This window comes from Helianthus annuus, chromosome 10 (genome assembly GCF_002127325.2).
Source record: "Helianthus annuus cultivar XRQ/B chromosome 10, HanXRQr2.0-SUNRISE, whole genome shotgun sequence".
NCBI lineage: Eukaryota > Viridiplantae > Streptophyta > Magnoliopsida > Asterales > Asteraceae > Helianthus > Helianthus annuus.
In genome coordinates, this window is record NC_035442.2 from 57,146,804 (window position 1) to 57,162,822 (window position 16,019).

General features: G+C 34.7%; 1 protein-coding gene and 1 long non-coding RNA gene across 2 annotated transcripts; both read left to right on the plus strand.

Moving 5' to 3' along the window:
• The first annotated feature begins 234 nt into the window (after positions 1-234).
• On the plus strand, positions 235-1,698 carry LOC110881892. The gene is made up of 3 exons (XR_002559926.2): positions 235-361; positions 986-1,073; positions 1,545-1,698. It is a non-coding gene; the product is annotated as an uncharacterized LOC110881892 (long non-coding RNA).
• Positions 1,699-4,637: 2,939 nt separating this feature from the next.
• Positions 4,638-11,537, plus strand: LOC110885179 (alpha-soluble NSF attachment protein). The gene is made up of 10 exons (XM_022132863.2): positions 4,638-4,795; positions 6,469-6,653; positions 6,770-6,819; positions 6,910-6,982; positions 9,911-9,990; positions 10,068-10,219; positions 10,526-10,685; positions 10,758-10,805; positions 11,118-11,198; positions 11,287-11,537. The coding sequence occupies exons 2-10, from the start codon at positions 6,509-6,511 to the stop codon at positions 11,365-11,367; spliced, it is 870 nt and encodes a 289-aa protein (XP_021988555.1). The 5' UTR covers positions 4,638-4,795; positions 6,469-6,508; the 3' UTR covers positions 11,368-11,537.
• Positions 11,538-16,019: the final 4,482 nt, after the last annotated feature.

Below are 16,019 nucleotides of genomic sequence, written 5' to 3' on the forward strand. Positions count from 1 at the left end.
GTTAATATAAAGGAACCGGGTAAAATACCGTTTAGGGTAAAAACGGAACTGTAAATAAAAGTTTACTAGAAATATTCAACCAAGTGGTGACATGTATATAAGTAACAAGATAACGAGTGTAAGTCTCATTATTAATTGAAACGAAGTTTAAGGGACCAAAACCGTTAAAAAGGGAAACATAATCTATTAAATAAAAGGAAAACACACACACACACTTGGTGTGTGCGTGGAACGAGCAGGAAGAAGAAGAACAAGGGTTCAAACCCTTGTTCTTGATAAATCATCAAATTGAAGGGTGGAATGAGGTCCAAATTCACAACTGAACATGAATTAACGATCACCTTCGCAAGGGGATCATAAGGTATGTCTTAAAATTTAGATTTGATGATCTTGTTCGAAGTGGGTTATGATCAATCCATGAATTTGTATGAAATTAAGCATGTAGAGGTGTTAGAAACATCAAGTAGAACTTATGTTATGAGTAAATTCAAGTAATTGGGTGATTTAGAATAAAACCCATTGCATGAGTGTGAAGATGATGATCATGATGAACTTGAAGATGTTATAGTGTGATTTTGTGATATATAGGGTGTAGTATGATAGGCTTAGATAGATAAACTTGATGTGGAATTTGTGATTATGAGATTTTGCTTGAATGTAAGGGTTCATAAGATGAAATAAGGAAGAACATGCTTAAAGCACTTGTACATTATGCTTAGAAAATGATACGCGCACCAGGTGTTTGATGAAATGTCTAAAAGACAATAATAAGTGAAATTGTATGCAAGTAGTGGGTAAATGGATATAGTTCATGTGAGTATTATGTAGGGATGATGTCGAGTATGTTTTATGCCTGTTTGAGTGGATTAATGATGTTAAGTATGCTTTATGTAGGTCGTATATTAGATGTGAATTTGATATGGTTGTTCACATGTATAAGCATATATGCTAATAAGAATGTGAATGTAATGACATGAGTGTATAGGAATCATGTCAAGATGGATGGGAGCTTTGAAGGCTAACGGGCTAAGAGGACTCAATCAAGTAAGCGAACGAGAATACGGACGCGCAAGGTAAGTGCACTCCGAACTTACTCTTTAGTTGTTAATGTATTTATGATATGTGATTATTGTTGAATGCAATGTAAGAAGATATGGTTTGATGCAAGTAGTAAGTTAAGTTTTTAATGGAATGGGTTAGAAGTGGTTAAGAAAAGGATTCGATCTGGTTGGGTAAGAAAGGGAACTTACATAATGAAATTATGCTTGAATGAATAAGATGAGTTATGTATATTTGAGGACATGATCATGTAAATGGAAGCTAATGTACTAATCGCTTTTCTCTTGAGAATTAATGTGTAGTATAGGCATGGTAACAAAGGATGTGAAGGTTGACTCCACAATCTGATGCGAGTAATCGAGTGGATGGATGAAGGGGCTAGTATAAGAAAAAGCATGAAACGTTGACGCGCTATTATGCTTGTGCTAAGATTTTTGTATTATGTCACCGGTTGCTAATAATGTGTTTGAATGTGGTGACTGCAGGCTATACATGTTGGATGTTTCATCTAGAAGCGTACGCGGTTGAAGATCGAGTCAAGACACGGATTGTATGTGGGTGTATACGTAGTCACTTAATTGAGTCATGTATGTTAGTTTTGCATTAAATTATAAAAGAGATTAATGTATTTAAATGAAAGAAAGAATGTCATGAAGGAAAATTTCTAGTTATGTAGTGTCCGCTGCGAATCTTAGGTTAATGCGTTTTAGGGCGTTACAAATAATAATAATAATATATGAAAATACATAAAAATATTATATTGACTAAACACTCACTTTGGGCGCTATTAATCTATGTGTATTTCGTGGGTAGTATTTCACCCACTAGAAGTCAAAGTATGAGAAATTTAGTCTAAAATAAATGTTTACCTTTGCACACAACTTTCCACCTTAAATTGGTTGGTGTCATGGCTAAGTTTAATACTTATATTTATATATATCTTAGTCTATAATGATTTTGGTAGTAATAATAATAATAATAATAATAATAATAATAATAATAATAATAATAATAATAATAATAATAATAATTAATTGCAAGAATAAATGAGTTAGAAACAAAATTAAAGGGGTTAGTGATTAGTAGCATGAATAAAATGTTAGTGATTATTAGCATGGTTAAAGAAGTTAGCATGGTTAGTAATGCTAGACATATAATAAAGAGTTAAGACAATATTAAGTTAGATATTATATAATTGATCATAGTTAGTAATGTAAGATGGAAATGACATAATTAAAGGTTAAAAAACATATAAAAGAAAACCAAGATTGGTCCTTATTTTGGTGACGCACCATCTTTGTTTACCATGGCAAACATTTGGTGACATTCAATAAGGATTTCTCCAAGATGGGGAAGTATGAAAGAAAAATAAGAAGAAGAGAAGAAGGTGAAAGGAGATGAAACTCACTTTCAAGAGGGAAAAAATCTTTGAGAAATGGCAAAGGAATAGTGATGGATGAAGTGGGTATCTATAGGGAAGAGATTAGGGGTTAAGGTGGTGAAAAAAATATGGAAAGTTGAAAATTGGCCCACTGAAATATTTTGTTTTTGTTTTTGGGCCCTAGTGTCATGGGTTTGTTTGTTTTATGCATTTCTATTTTATTATTTGTATAAGTTTGAGTTTCCAACATAATTTATAAAAACATAGTATGACACAATAGTTGATTGATTGAGTCTTGAATATCGAATTTACACAACATAAGTCGGTTTCTGAATGATTTAAACCTGTCTTGATGATTATATGAATAACACTCATGTTTGATTGAACAATTATTGAATAAGAAAAATAGAAAAATAAAAATAAAATGAATTCCATTATAATCACAAGTCTCGAATTACAATGGTTGAATACGAAAAACACGGAAACAAATAATAAAATAATTGCGGAACAAACATTACATTATATCCGTTAGTGAAAGGAAAACTCTAATTGCACTTCCTAAAAAGTTACAACAAAAAACCGTAATACCATGTTACCGCGAGATCATCCAAACAATTATATTAACCTAAATAAACAAATATGTGTGCTGAGAAGTTGGTTCAGTAACTTACAACTTCGATTTCCGCTCGGGCTATTTTCAACGGACATCTGGGTGAAGAGATGAATCATGGCTTTAATCTCAGGTTCGAGCCTGATGGAGGGCGAGGGTTTACGAATTCCATCCAGTTGTCGCGCATAAAAAGGGTACAATCTCATGACGATTGAGGAGTCGACCTTGGACATAACCGAACACGATGGATTTACGATTCTTTGCCGTTCCAAAAAAAAGAGTAAACTTCCGTTTTGCTCCCTGTGGTTTGGTTACTTTAACGGTTTTGCCCCAAACCTTTCAAAATAGCCATTTTACTCCCTGATCTATGAAAGCCTTCATGATTTTGCTCCCCGCCCCTAAACGCCATCCATTTTAACTGTTAAACCCTGTCACGTGCAAAACACCTGAGGGCAGTTATGTCTTTTCCCAAACCTGATTCATGAATTACATTTAAAACCCTAACAACCCATTATCTGCTTCCCCATTCCATCTTCTTCTTCATCGCCTTCAAAACCCTAACTTCCATGACACCTTCTATCGTCGTCTTCATGCCCTTGAATTTCGAAACCCTAACCGCGACGCCTTCACTCACTACGACAGCTCTCTCCAGCTCGCCTACTCTAACTCACCGCCGGAAAAATCGACGGCGGCCATACGCAACACATGGCGACGAAGTTTGACGTCTAGTCGTTTCCGATTTCGGCGAGACCGCCGCTGGTCACGGTGACGGAGACGGTGGGGAATGGTGGTGGACCGGAATTTGGGATGAGTAGAGAGACGATGGAGATTGAGACGGGGATGAAGCTGGTAGGTAGGGTTAGGGTTTTGAAGATATTTACTCATAGAGTTGAGAGTGGAGTGAATTGTGGTGTGGTGATTGAGGTGAAAAGTGGATCTGTGTTAGGGCTTCATTGTTAGTTAGTGTTAAAGTAATTGCTGATGTTTTTTGTTGATGAATTATGTTTTGGTTTCAATTTGAATTGGAATTGAAAACTTAATTGTATATAGTGATTGGAACTGGAACTGATTGTGGTTTGGATTAAGAATATGGTTTTAGTTTCTACTTAAATTGAACCGGATATTTTTTGTTTCATAGACCTGTGCATTGATGACTTGTACTATTTTTGAAGATGCTGGTTTTCAGAATTCAGATTGCAGGGCATGAAGACGACAATAGAAGATGCCATGGAAGTTAAGGTTTTGAAGGCGATGAAGAAGAAGATGGAATGGGGAAGCAGATAATGGGTTGTTAGGGTTTTAAATGTAATTCATTAATCAGGGTTGGGAAAAGACATAACTGCCCTTAGGTGTTTTGCACATGACAGGGTTTAACAGTTAAAATGGATGACGTTTAGGGGCGGGGAGCAAAATCATGAAGGTCTTCATAGATCATGGAGTAAAATGGCTATTTTGAAAGTTTTGAAACAAAACTGTTAAAGTGACCAAACCACATGAAGGAAAACGGAAGTTTACTCAAAAAAAAAAAAAAAAAAAAAAAAAAAATTGTGACCAAAACTAAAGAAAATCGTGACCGAATCAAGTAATCTAGAATAGAACTTCTTCTTCTTCCCAAAAGATATTTCAAAGGTGGAGAACTATTAAAAGCATACAGCAGCCTTTTAACAACATTCATCAAAATCCGATCGATCCCAAACAAATCTCAAGTAAACCCGACCGATCATCGCTGCAATTGCAATTACAAAGTAAGTGTTTATCTTCAAACAACCTAATTTCCGCCATTTGTTTCCGATCTGTCTATCGAATTTCAATAATACTCCTTTGTTAGGGTTTAGTTACAAGTACTTGTATGTTGTTGCAAATGATACCTTACAGTTTATGAATTGAACTTGATTTGTGTAGACAAAGACCTAATTAGTAATCAAAGTTTGAAATAGGTTGAATTACTGAATCTGATACGGACAGTATTCAGTAGTAAGTTTAGGAGATTGTTCTGTTCTAGATCGAGGATAAGTTTTTGTATAGTTTGTGGATTTGTGATCTATGAAGTATGAACGGTATGTGTTTGTTCTGACTTGTATAATGAACTATGAGTAATTACAAGTAATGTGAAGAATGATGTATTAAGAATGTCAAAATTTGCCTCACAAGCTGTGTTTGGGAATTAGAAAAGTCTTAAATATTGATAACTATGTTGTCAAAAGCCCTTTGTGCGCGCCTTAGGGCGGGATTCTGGCCAGATTTCGATCCTATCTGGCGAGATTCTGGTAGAAATATTCAAATTTCGGGCAAATTGGTTTGGAACATCCGAAAATGCCCTGGAATCAGCCTAAACTAGCCCTAAAACATGTCGAAAACCCCAAAAAGTGGTATGTTTATGCTATGCATCTTGCTTATTAAGTTATCTTGGGCCTCACCCCTCGCTAATTACGTGACTTGCCCTAGGCCCAAGGCTCACCCTAGCGTCTTGAGTGAGTCTTGCGCTGTTGACAACTATGATTGATAAACATCATACTTATTGATGTAGAACAAGAAATCAAAATAGAGGGAACAAGAATTGTTCTATATAATAACACTATATTCTCCTGCCAATTCTCATAAAAATAATTTTAATGTATACTTGGTAGTATCGTATGATTTTCAGGTTTTTGCAGGTGAGTCATGTAGTGCATAGATTTCTACTCAGTGTCCTTTAACAGGACATTCAGAAGGACTAATAGGAGGATATATCATCGCTTATACTTATATAGCAGTGACCAGTGAAGACTAATGTTTCACTGTCAATGATATAAATGTTGATTATCTTTTTTCAAAAAGCCCAAAACAAGGGTTTAAAGTTTACTTTATATAGAGGCAGTTAACCAATCAATGAGTTGACTGACACAGCACAACCTATGTGGGGACATGGTCATAACATAGTAGTCAATGAGTTGACATAGCCTATAAATGTTCATTTGCTAGAAGCAAAATCGGGTGTACCATGCTTATAGGTGACGTTTGTATTACTAGGAGGTTGGATTTTTTATTTAGCTGCTCAATTTCTATACACGACCTTTCTCAAAATCTTTGAAGATTCATATTGGGTGTACGCAAAACGTTATTTGGTGACATAAGTAGTTCAATTACATAAAATTTTATCTCTCATTTTGTATTTAAGTATGCTTGTAAAAGTCTGATGCTTAATATCATTATCTCTCTTTGAGTTTGAAAACGCTATCTTATTTCAGCATAAACTCAAATGGTAGAAGATTCATTGATTTACTGTTTCTTATATCTTCACGTATAGGCATCATTTTATTATATGGCTTTTGGCTTTTGGACTTCTAACATTTAACTAATGGCATACACTACACTACAAAATGAAATATTCTCTTTACTTGTAATATTTTCTTATGTTTATTTCTTTGCAAACTCTTAGAGTTGGAGAAACAGCCGAGGAAAGAAAACACTTGTGCAGAATGTCTGATCAAATAGCAAAAGGCCTAGAGTTCGAGAAGAAAGCCGAGAAGAAGCTGAGTGGGTGGGGCCTGTTTGGATCCAAATATGAAGATGCTGGCGATTTATTTGAAAAAGCCGCTAATTGCTACAAACTTGCCAAATCTTGTAAGTATTAACGATTAAATCATATGCCAATTTTTTTTTTTTTTGTTTTTGTTTTTGTTTTTTTTTTTTTGTGAATATTGTTTATTTCTTTCTGCTAACGTGATAAAATATCTCAGGGGACCAAGCTGGAGCTGTATATGTCAAGTTGGCCCAATGTCATTTGAAGGTAAGTATTTGATGTTGCTTTGCATGGTTTGTTTTCCCACCTGTTTATTGTCTTTGTTGATTTAACTGTTGTAATTTTTCATATTTACAGATGGATAGTAAACATGAGTCTGCTAATGCTTATGCTGATGCGGGTCATGCATACAAGAAAACAAACACCAAAGGTTAGCATTTTATTCAACTTTTGTTTCACCGTCACACACACAAGAGACGTTTAATATAGAATCTAATTTAAGTGCGGTCTGCAAGTACTTGTATCTTTTGCTCTAACATAGGAGAACTAATTCATATAATCAGATAACATATGGATCGTTATACGTAGAACATACGGATCATTATATGTAGAACTTAATACATATAAACGACACATGGTTAAACGTGTTAAATAACAATTATGATCCTTCCTAATATGAAAAGCGGTCATTTAATACTCATTTTGTCTTCAACTAGAGGAAACACTCACTCAAAGTGATATAATCATGAAATTCATTTATCTTAACAAGTTTTTCAAATCACTGTTCATATATTCATAAGGTTATATTTTTATGTAGGTAATACCTTATAGAAATGAATTGACTCATTAGTGTGTTGATCGCATAGTTGTCAATAGCGATTGTAGCGATCGCTATAGCGCGCTACGTAGCGTATAGGTCTAGTGTCGCTATTAGGGTTGTAGCAATGGATAGCGAGAATAGCAACACTTATTTTTTTTTTGTTTTTTATAATAAATAACAATTAAATACAGCTATAAAATAGCTGGAGTTTAGGTTTTTGTTAAATATACATGTAAAATAGCATATATACCAGGGTATTTTGATATAATATACAAATAAATTTGTTTAAAAAATTTCTAGTGTATTGCTATTTATAAAATAGCCGGACGCTATTTATCGCTATTCGCTATGTAGCATATAGGTACCTTATCGCTATTTGTCGCTATTCGCCATTAACAACTACTATGATTGATCGGTTGAATTCTTAAAACGAAGAGTTAAATGCCCGGATAGTCCCTGTGGTTTGTCCTTTTTTTCACCTTTAGTCCCTAACTTTTACAATTTCGTTCCCGGATAGTCCCTAAAGCGGATGGAGGTTAGTTTTTTGTGTTTAAGTGGGTGTGAAATGACAAGATTGCCCTTACTAATAAAAATAATATTAATTATCTAATAATAGAGGGACCCACTTTTACCCACCCTTTTTCTCTCTTTTTTTGTTTGTGCCTGCACCTATACTCAGACATAGTTGTTAATTGCGACCATAGGCGGTCGCTATAGCGCGCCTTATGGCGAATCGACCAAGTGTCGCTAAGCTGTTCATGGCGATGACTAGCGACTTTAGCGATTTCTTTTTTTTTTTTTTTTAAATAAAGGTAAGGTTGCTGCAAAAACTGGCCCACGCGGGCCTGGGGTTTTCGGAGTTCGGAGCTGCATTCGTGTCCGCAGGACGTGCACGAGTTCAATTAAATTTCAATTCAGAAACTCATTTTTTGCACCCCCCCTGCGCGCGGGTAGGACTTGTGGTAAAACATGTCATAAAGCTACAATGGAGTAGTAAAGACTTTACCTTATAAACAACCACTAACTTTGTTAACACACCAATGTGGGACAAAGTATTTACCACCTTTTGAGACTTTCATTCACACACCCAACATATAAGTCCTTTGCTACTAACTATTAGTTTTTGTTAAATATACATGTAAAATAACATATGTACAAGGGTATTTTGATGTAATATACATATAAAAATTTTCAAAAATATTTTGCTAGTGTAATCGCTATTTATAAAATAGCCGTCGCTATTTGTCGCTATTCGCTACGTAGCCTAGCCATGCCTTGTCGCTATTTGTCGCTATTCGCTATCGACAACTATGTCCTCAATCTCTGCAACTTTAACCCAAGATCACCAGCAACAGTTAACGCCTCAATCAACGCTTGGACCTCCACCACATCACCATCAACCACCACCGCTTTCCCTAACTGAAACACACAACAATCACAAATCGCCACACCAATCCCACCAAACAACATATTCTCACTCGCAACCGTCTCCTCCGTCACCAAACCCTTACAATAAACCCTAAACACCTCCTCACTCGACTCCGGCACCAAACCATACGGCTTTTCAAACCAGTCACTGGTTTGTTTCCATTCATGCTCTGGCATGTTTAACATCTGTCTAGCAAACACCTGATCATGGATTAGACGGTTCAGATTCTCCTGCATTGTCCGGTTTTCTGCTTCCACTAGCTTCCGGTCATGGATTTGGCGGGAAAAGTCGTCGATTTGTTCGGCGAGAAGAGAGGCGAAATTGGAAGGGGATTGGGTGACTTCGGGTAAGAGGAGAGGTGGTGGATGTGATGGGTGGGAACTGAGAAGTGGAGGAGATGTTAATGGCTTCTTGCATCTGGAGTTGCAGGCACAAGCAAGAAAGAGATAAAAGGGGTGGAGTGGGGTGGGTAAAATTGGGTCCCATTATTCTTAGATAGTTAATATTATTTTTATTAATATTTTTTAGTATGGGCTATCTTGTCATTTCTCACTCACTTAACAAAAAAAAACTAACCTCCATCCGTTTCAGGGACTATCCGGGAACGAAATTGAAAAAGGTGGGGACTATAGCTGTAATTTTAGAAAGTTAGGGACCAAAGATGAAAAAATGGCAAACCACAGGGATTATCCGGGCATTTAACTTTAAAACGAATTTAAGAAGGAGAAAATACACATATCAAAATTTTTAACACCAAAAATAGAAGGTATAAATTACTTGAAACACTTTATTTCTGACAAAATTAAGGAGCGTTTGATGTATGATCTATCCACTGTTACTGAGCTTTCAAAGTTCAGATATAAAAGTGTAGCACAAATTGCAATAATTTGCAACATACTCTTGCTTCATATCTAATTTGGTCACTAAATTTCAAAAGTTACTAAAGGAATTGATTATTTCAGTAAATTTAAAAAAAAAAAAAAAATTATAACATGCTTAGGAAGTTGAATGACATTTGTGACATTTTACAAAAGTTAGATGATTTTAGATTTATTTCTCAATATTAAATGTGGAAACCTTTTTTTATCGGTATTGTTTAATGTGTGCAGAGTGCATAGCTTGCCTAGAGCAAGCATTAAATATGTTCATGGAAATCGGTAGGCTTAGCATGTCTGCAAGATATTGCAAGGTACACCATCCATTAATGAATTATAAAAAAATTATTAAAAAGATTAATACAATATTATTATAATTATATCTTTGCAGGAAATTGCTGAGATATATGAACAAGAACAGAACCTGGAACAGGCCATAGCTTACTATGATAAAGCAGCCGATCTTTTTCAAGGTGAAGAAGTAACAACTTCTGCAAATCAATGCAAGCAGAAAATTGCACAGTTTTCAGCTCAACTGGAACAGTAAGTTTTTTATGACCAAGGGTAAAAGGGTAATTTGACATCACTTTAACATAGAAAACAAACCCCATGAGCCATTTGGATTATAACTGAGAAAAAACGTCAACAACGGGGGCTGAATCCAACGAAAAAAATTTTAAGGACTAAATCCAAGATTTTGAAGAAACCACAGGGACCGTTTTTGTAACTTACTTCATTAATAAATTTAGTATTATTTGCAGCTTAATTGCCCCCTTTTTTACATTCTTTTTGTCAGGCATTAATTACATTTTGAATTCATTGGATAGTTTTATAAATATTTGTATTCAGATATCAAAAGGCTATAGAGATTTATGAAGAAATAGCGAAACAGTCTCTGAATAATAACTTGCTAAAGTATGGAGTTAGAGGACATCTACTTAATGCTGGAATATGTCAACTCTGTAAAGGTGATGTAGTTGCAATCACAAATGCTTTGGAGCGTTATCAGGTAAAATAACGATTTAAAAATTAATATTCAAAATGTTTATTCTGAGTGAATGTTTTCATTTACTTTTTGCAGGATCTGGATCCGACGTTTTCAGCAACTCGTGAATACAGATTACTGGCCGTATGTTACATATTTAAATACCGTGCATAGCGAACCAAAAAATGAAATATCAAATATGCCCATTTAACAATTCAAATTTTCATATTTACACATTTCATTAAAATTATGATATGACCATCATACCATTCTTATTCTCTTTTCACTTAACCCTCATAACCTAAATCTTACATAAGCAAAGGGTATTTATGTCATAAATAAGACTGATGGGGTATGTTTGATATTATGATTTTTTTTGCAGGACAAATGTGTTATCATTCTAGTTTTGAGCACGACATACTAAGTTTGCGTACTTTTTTTTTAAATTAATAACAGGATTTAGCTGGTGCAGTAGATGAGGAAGATGTGATGAAGTTTACTGATGCTGTGAAGGAATTCGACAGCATGACTAAGCTGGTAATTCATATATTATTCTTATTTTTTTTTTCAAACTTATTGTTCCAAACTTGTTATTTATTATTATCTTCATTCTTTTGCTGCATAGGATGAGTGGAAAACGACGCTTCTGTTGAGAGTGAAGCTGCTGCTGAAGGCCAAGGAGGAGGAAGAAGACGATCTTACTTAAGGTCGGTTTTTCTGACATAAGCCACAACTTTATTGTGCCATTGCTATTATTTTCATGTTTTTATGCGTGGATGTTTCAAAATATGCTGTTTTTTGTGGAGAAAATATGTAATTTGATGATTTGAAACGAGTACATTTTGCATAGTATGTTGCCAGGTTTAGTTTTTTTTTTTTTTTTTTTTTTTTTTTTTAATCATATACTTCAATCGTCAAAACGTATATCTTTGTGTGCATTCGTGTGAATCGGCCTGTATCGTACACCACCAATTCAATTACCCTATATCCCTTACGCGTTGCATGTTGTAGTCTATGATGACTACCCATGTGCCCCTGAAAGGAATCGTTGTTATGCTTCTCTAAGGGGTGCATTACACCGTGCAATGCTTAAACAAGTTGACTAGTTTGACTCAAGAACTCGAGCGAAAGGTCAGTTGGGTGAGTTGTCTTTAGGAGTTTCTTTCAGCAGGAGCAGGAACCGGGAAAGTAGCCATACCTAATGAATAATATCTCATTTTTGTTTTACCTTAAGCTCGAGCTGTGATTGTTAGATAAAAAGTAAAATCAACAACTAAAAACAAGCCCATAACTTGCAATGTAATGTATTGTTACATAAAGTCATAAACCCTAGCCTCCATCTGTAACTTGCCTATCCAATTTCCCTTTGGACCCTTCTTTGTAAATCGGAGGCTCTGGCGAATGCTGGATCGAGGACTAAGATTGCCAGTACAGGGCAAGCCGCTGACCAGCAAAAGCGGACCGTTTTTTAAAAACCTGCCAAATAGGTGTAACCGGACCGCCAGAGGTGCCGGATTCAGGTCTAATGGGTCAGACTGATCTGATTTTCAGAACTATGATTTATACAGGACATAAGCTTAACTTATGCTCTCACTAGTTTATTACATAAAAACACATGTTTATGTATACAGTTATTTTTTGAGTTAAATGCCATCTTAGTCCGAATGTTTGAAACGTTGCCATTTTAGTCCAAATAGTTTCAAGCATTGTCATTTTAGTCCACTGGGTTAACTCCGTCTATATTTTATGTTAGCTAGAAGGGTAATTTGATCATTTTATATAGTCGAACTGTCCTTCTAGTTAACAAATTACATTTAAAATGATCGAAATGCCCTTCTAGTTAACAAAAAAAAGGATGAAGTTAACTCAGTGGACTAAAATGGCAACGTTTAAAACTATTTGGACTAAAATGGCGACGTTTCAAAACTTTGGATTAAACTGGCAAAAGTGCTCAAACCATAGGGACTAATGACATTTAACTCTATTTTGTTGTCTATGTCTATACATATCACAATTACATAGCGTTCTCTCTATATAATTTATTTATATAACAAGTGTATGTTTGTTTAAACTCGTGAATCTAACGAAACTCGTATAAAAGCTCGGATTTGGACTCAGTGGCGGAGCTTGACCAAAAGTTTCGAGGGGGCGTAAAGTGATGGGACCCAAATTTTTTTCCTATCGTTATGTTTCGGGTCGGTTTGGCTATCGATTCGGGTCAAGTCAAATAATAATAGTTCCAAATAAAACTAAAAAATTTCATTCATTCAAAGGGTTTCGGGTCGGTTTGGCTATCGATTCGGGTCAAGTCAAATAATAATAGTTCCAAATAAAACTAAAAAATTTCATTCATTCAAAGGACCTGTTCTTAGACATAAAAATGTGTAATTAAGTTTATTGTGTGGTGGGTAACCTAGGGTTAAACAAATAAGAGTTAAAATGTATTTACAAAACTACCTATCACTTATATACAAAGTGGTAACAAACTTTACTTTAATTTATATATTGTATAAATATTTAGAAAAAATAATTGGGGGGAGGTGACCCTATATAATTTTTAAAATTTCCGGACGAAAAACCGGAACCTATACACTTCTAACCGAAATATTGGGGTGGGCGAGTGCACCCCCGGGCACCACAAACCTTCGCCCCTGTTTGGACTTGGAGTTTATTTGTTTAATGAGTTTAGTTTAGGCTTTGCTGTGGTTCCGTTTTGAGAACACCGATTTCAACTAACGTACCCACCGTATTTCAACTCTATTGACCGATTAACTTATTTACATCCACACCTTTTTTCAAACAAGACCACAAGAATACCATCTACGACTAACATCCCCTTACGTGTGGAATTTTTCACCTTTAAAAGGTTTCAATCAACAAAACTCAACTTTAAACATAATTGAGCCTCGTCAACAATAACCTTAATATACTTTCAACATCAGTGATGGGATAGTGAAAGATCGCTATGGTTTTGTGATCATTGTGAACCATCACGAGGGCAAGGGCGGACCTAAGCCCAACCGAAGGTGGGCGGACGCACCCCCGGGGAAAAAAAATTAGTGTTAAATTCCGTCGAAAATCCCGTCCGCACCCCTTGGAATTTTTCGTCTGCACCCCTTGGAATTTTTTCGACCGCACCCTTGAAATTTTTCGTCTGCACCCCTTAGGTAAAAAGTGTTATCAATTTATATTTTAAATTTTTTTTAGTAAACTCTTATTTAAAAAAAAAAATACTACCTAAATTATATAACTTTTAATACCTAACTAACTAAACCCAAATACACATACCTTTACCCGCTTATAATTCATAACTAGCTAGCCCACTAAGTCTTAGCCCATTAACCAAACCCAACAATATTTCAAACTATAATAAAATAATTAAAGCCCAAAACCTTTAGATGATATTTTGGATAGATTTCAAAAAATGAAAACCCGTAGGGCGTCGACGTTTTAATTATGTTTGTAACAAGGTTTGACATGTTTTTGATGATTATATAAATTTAATTTGATGTTGGTTTATTTTACATGACCCGACCCGATACGAACCGATTTTTTTACTTATATACCTAGGGGCCTAAAATTTTTAAAAATATTCCGCACCCCCATGAAAAAATTCCTGGGTCCGCCACTGCACGAGGGAATGACAATATAAATTGTTATGTTATCATAGATTAGCGATGGAGTAGCCATGAATTAGCGTCTATCATGAACCATTTGGAAACCCATTTTGAAGTATCGTCAAACTGTGACAAATAAGACATGATGGACTAGTGACCATGGGCGGATCTAGTGTATAACAAGGGGTAATGCCCGCTACCCCTTGGCGCTCCGGCGGTACTGTAAAATTAGTGTAAATTTTGAAAAAATTTGATGTTTTTTCTATTTCGTTACCGCTTATTTATAAAACGTTACCGCTTGGCGCGAATCCTAGATCCGCCACTAGTAGTGACACGATATAATGTCATGTACCGTTGTGAAAACCACTTACCCTACAATCATCCCGATTGCAAAACAAAAAGAAAGAATCTTTTAGGGGTTGTTTGTCATTTTGAATAATTAAGTGCTGAACCAACCAGTAAGAGGTCTGAACCATTAAGAGCTAAGTATAATACTTAACCATTTAGAGACAAATGTCTGACCAATTCAGATTAGAGGTCTAAGCCATTTAGACTTAGTATAATGCTTAACCATTCAGAGACAATTGTCTGAACCATTCAGACATCTGCTCGAGAAACAAACAGTCTGAACCACTAAGTGTTGGACCAGTGATAGGTCTGAATTATTAAGAGTCTCATTAAGAGCTAAACAAACAACCCCTTATAAAAATATAGCCAACCTCAAGTGAAATGATTATTCTTATAGAATAATGTTTTTTAGCTGTTTTTTCTAGACATTTTATGATAAAACCAGCTGATGAGTGTAGATTCCAAGCATAGTTTTGAGGATTGAATAATATTACTTGTGAATATAAATATAGTTTTGTATATTCACTTATGAATACACTATTTGTCGATATAAGCTTAGTGTATTAATGAGTTAATGCACTATGTAGATTCTGAGCATAGTTGTGTATCTACTGGTGAACATATTACTTGTACGTGGACAGGATTATACATAAGTGTATTCACGAGTGAATACACTACTTGTGGATATACACATAATTATATATATGTGAAATTGTGAATACACTTTACATTTGAGCATAGTTTTGAGCTTATGATACAATTAATTGAGTTTTGGGTTATTTTCTCAGTTAACAATATTGGAGAGTTATTCCATTTGTTTTTGTGTTGTGTTATTATGAGACTTGAATATATGATATTTTTAAGTTTAAAATACACACACACACATACACACATATATATATATATATAGGGTAAGGATCCTATAAAAAGTGCTCAAAGTGTAAGAAGTGTGAGAAGTGTACTATAACACTATATATAATACTATATAACACCATATAAACACCGTATAACAATATGTAACACCATATAATACCATATAACACTATGTAACACTATATATCATTATATAAGAAATATAACACTATACATCTATCATAGACATGCTATCAGACAACCTATAGTGTTATATTTGTTATATAATGATATATACTGTTACATAGTGTTATATGGTATTATATGGTGTTACATATTGTTATACGGTGTTTATATGGTGTTATATAGTATTATATATAGTGTTATAATACACTTCTCACACTTCTTACACTTTGAGCACTTTTTACAGGATCCTCTACCTATATATATATATATATATATAGGGGATGGTTCAAATGAAAACCACTTTTATTGTGAAAACTCGAAAACTAACTAAAAAAGCCTAAAAAAAACCTAAAAA

Bases quoted from the DNA above. Each gene is read 5' to 3' on its own strand.
- LOC110885179 (XM_022132863.2), top strand. From the start codon at position 6,509: ATGTCTGATCAAATAGCAAAAGGCCTAGAGTTCGAGAAGAAAGCCGAG. The intron at 9,991-10,067 runs GTACACCATCCA...ATATCTTTGCAG, and splicing joins TGTCTGCAAGATATTGCAAG to GAAATTGCTGAGATATATGA. The intron at 10,220-10,525 runs GTAAGTTTTTTA...ATTTGTATTCAG, and splicing joins TTTTCAGCTCAACTGGAACA to ATATCAAAAGGCTATAGAGA.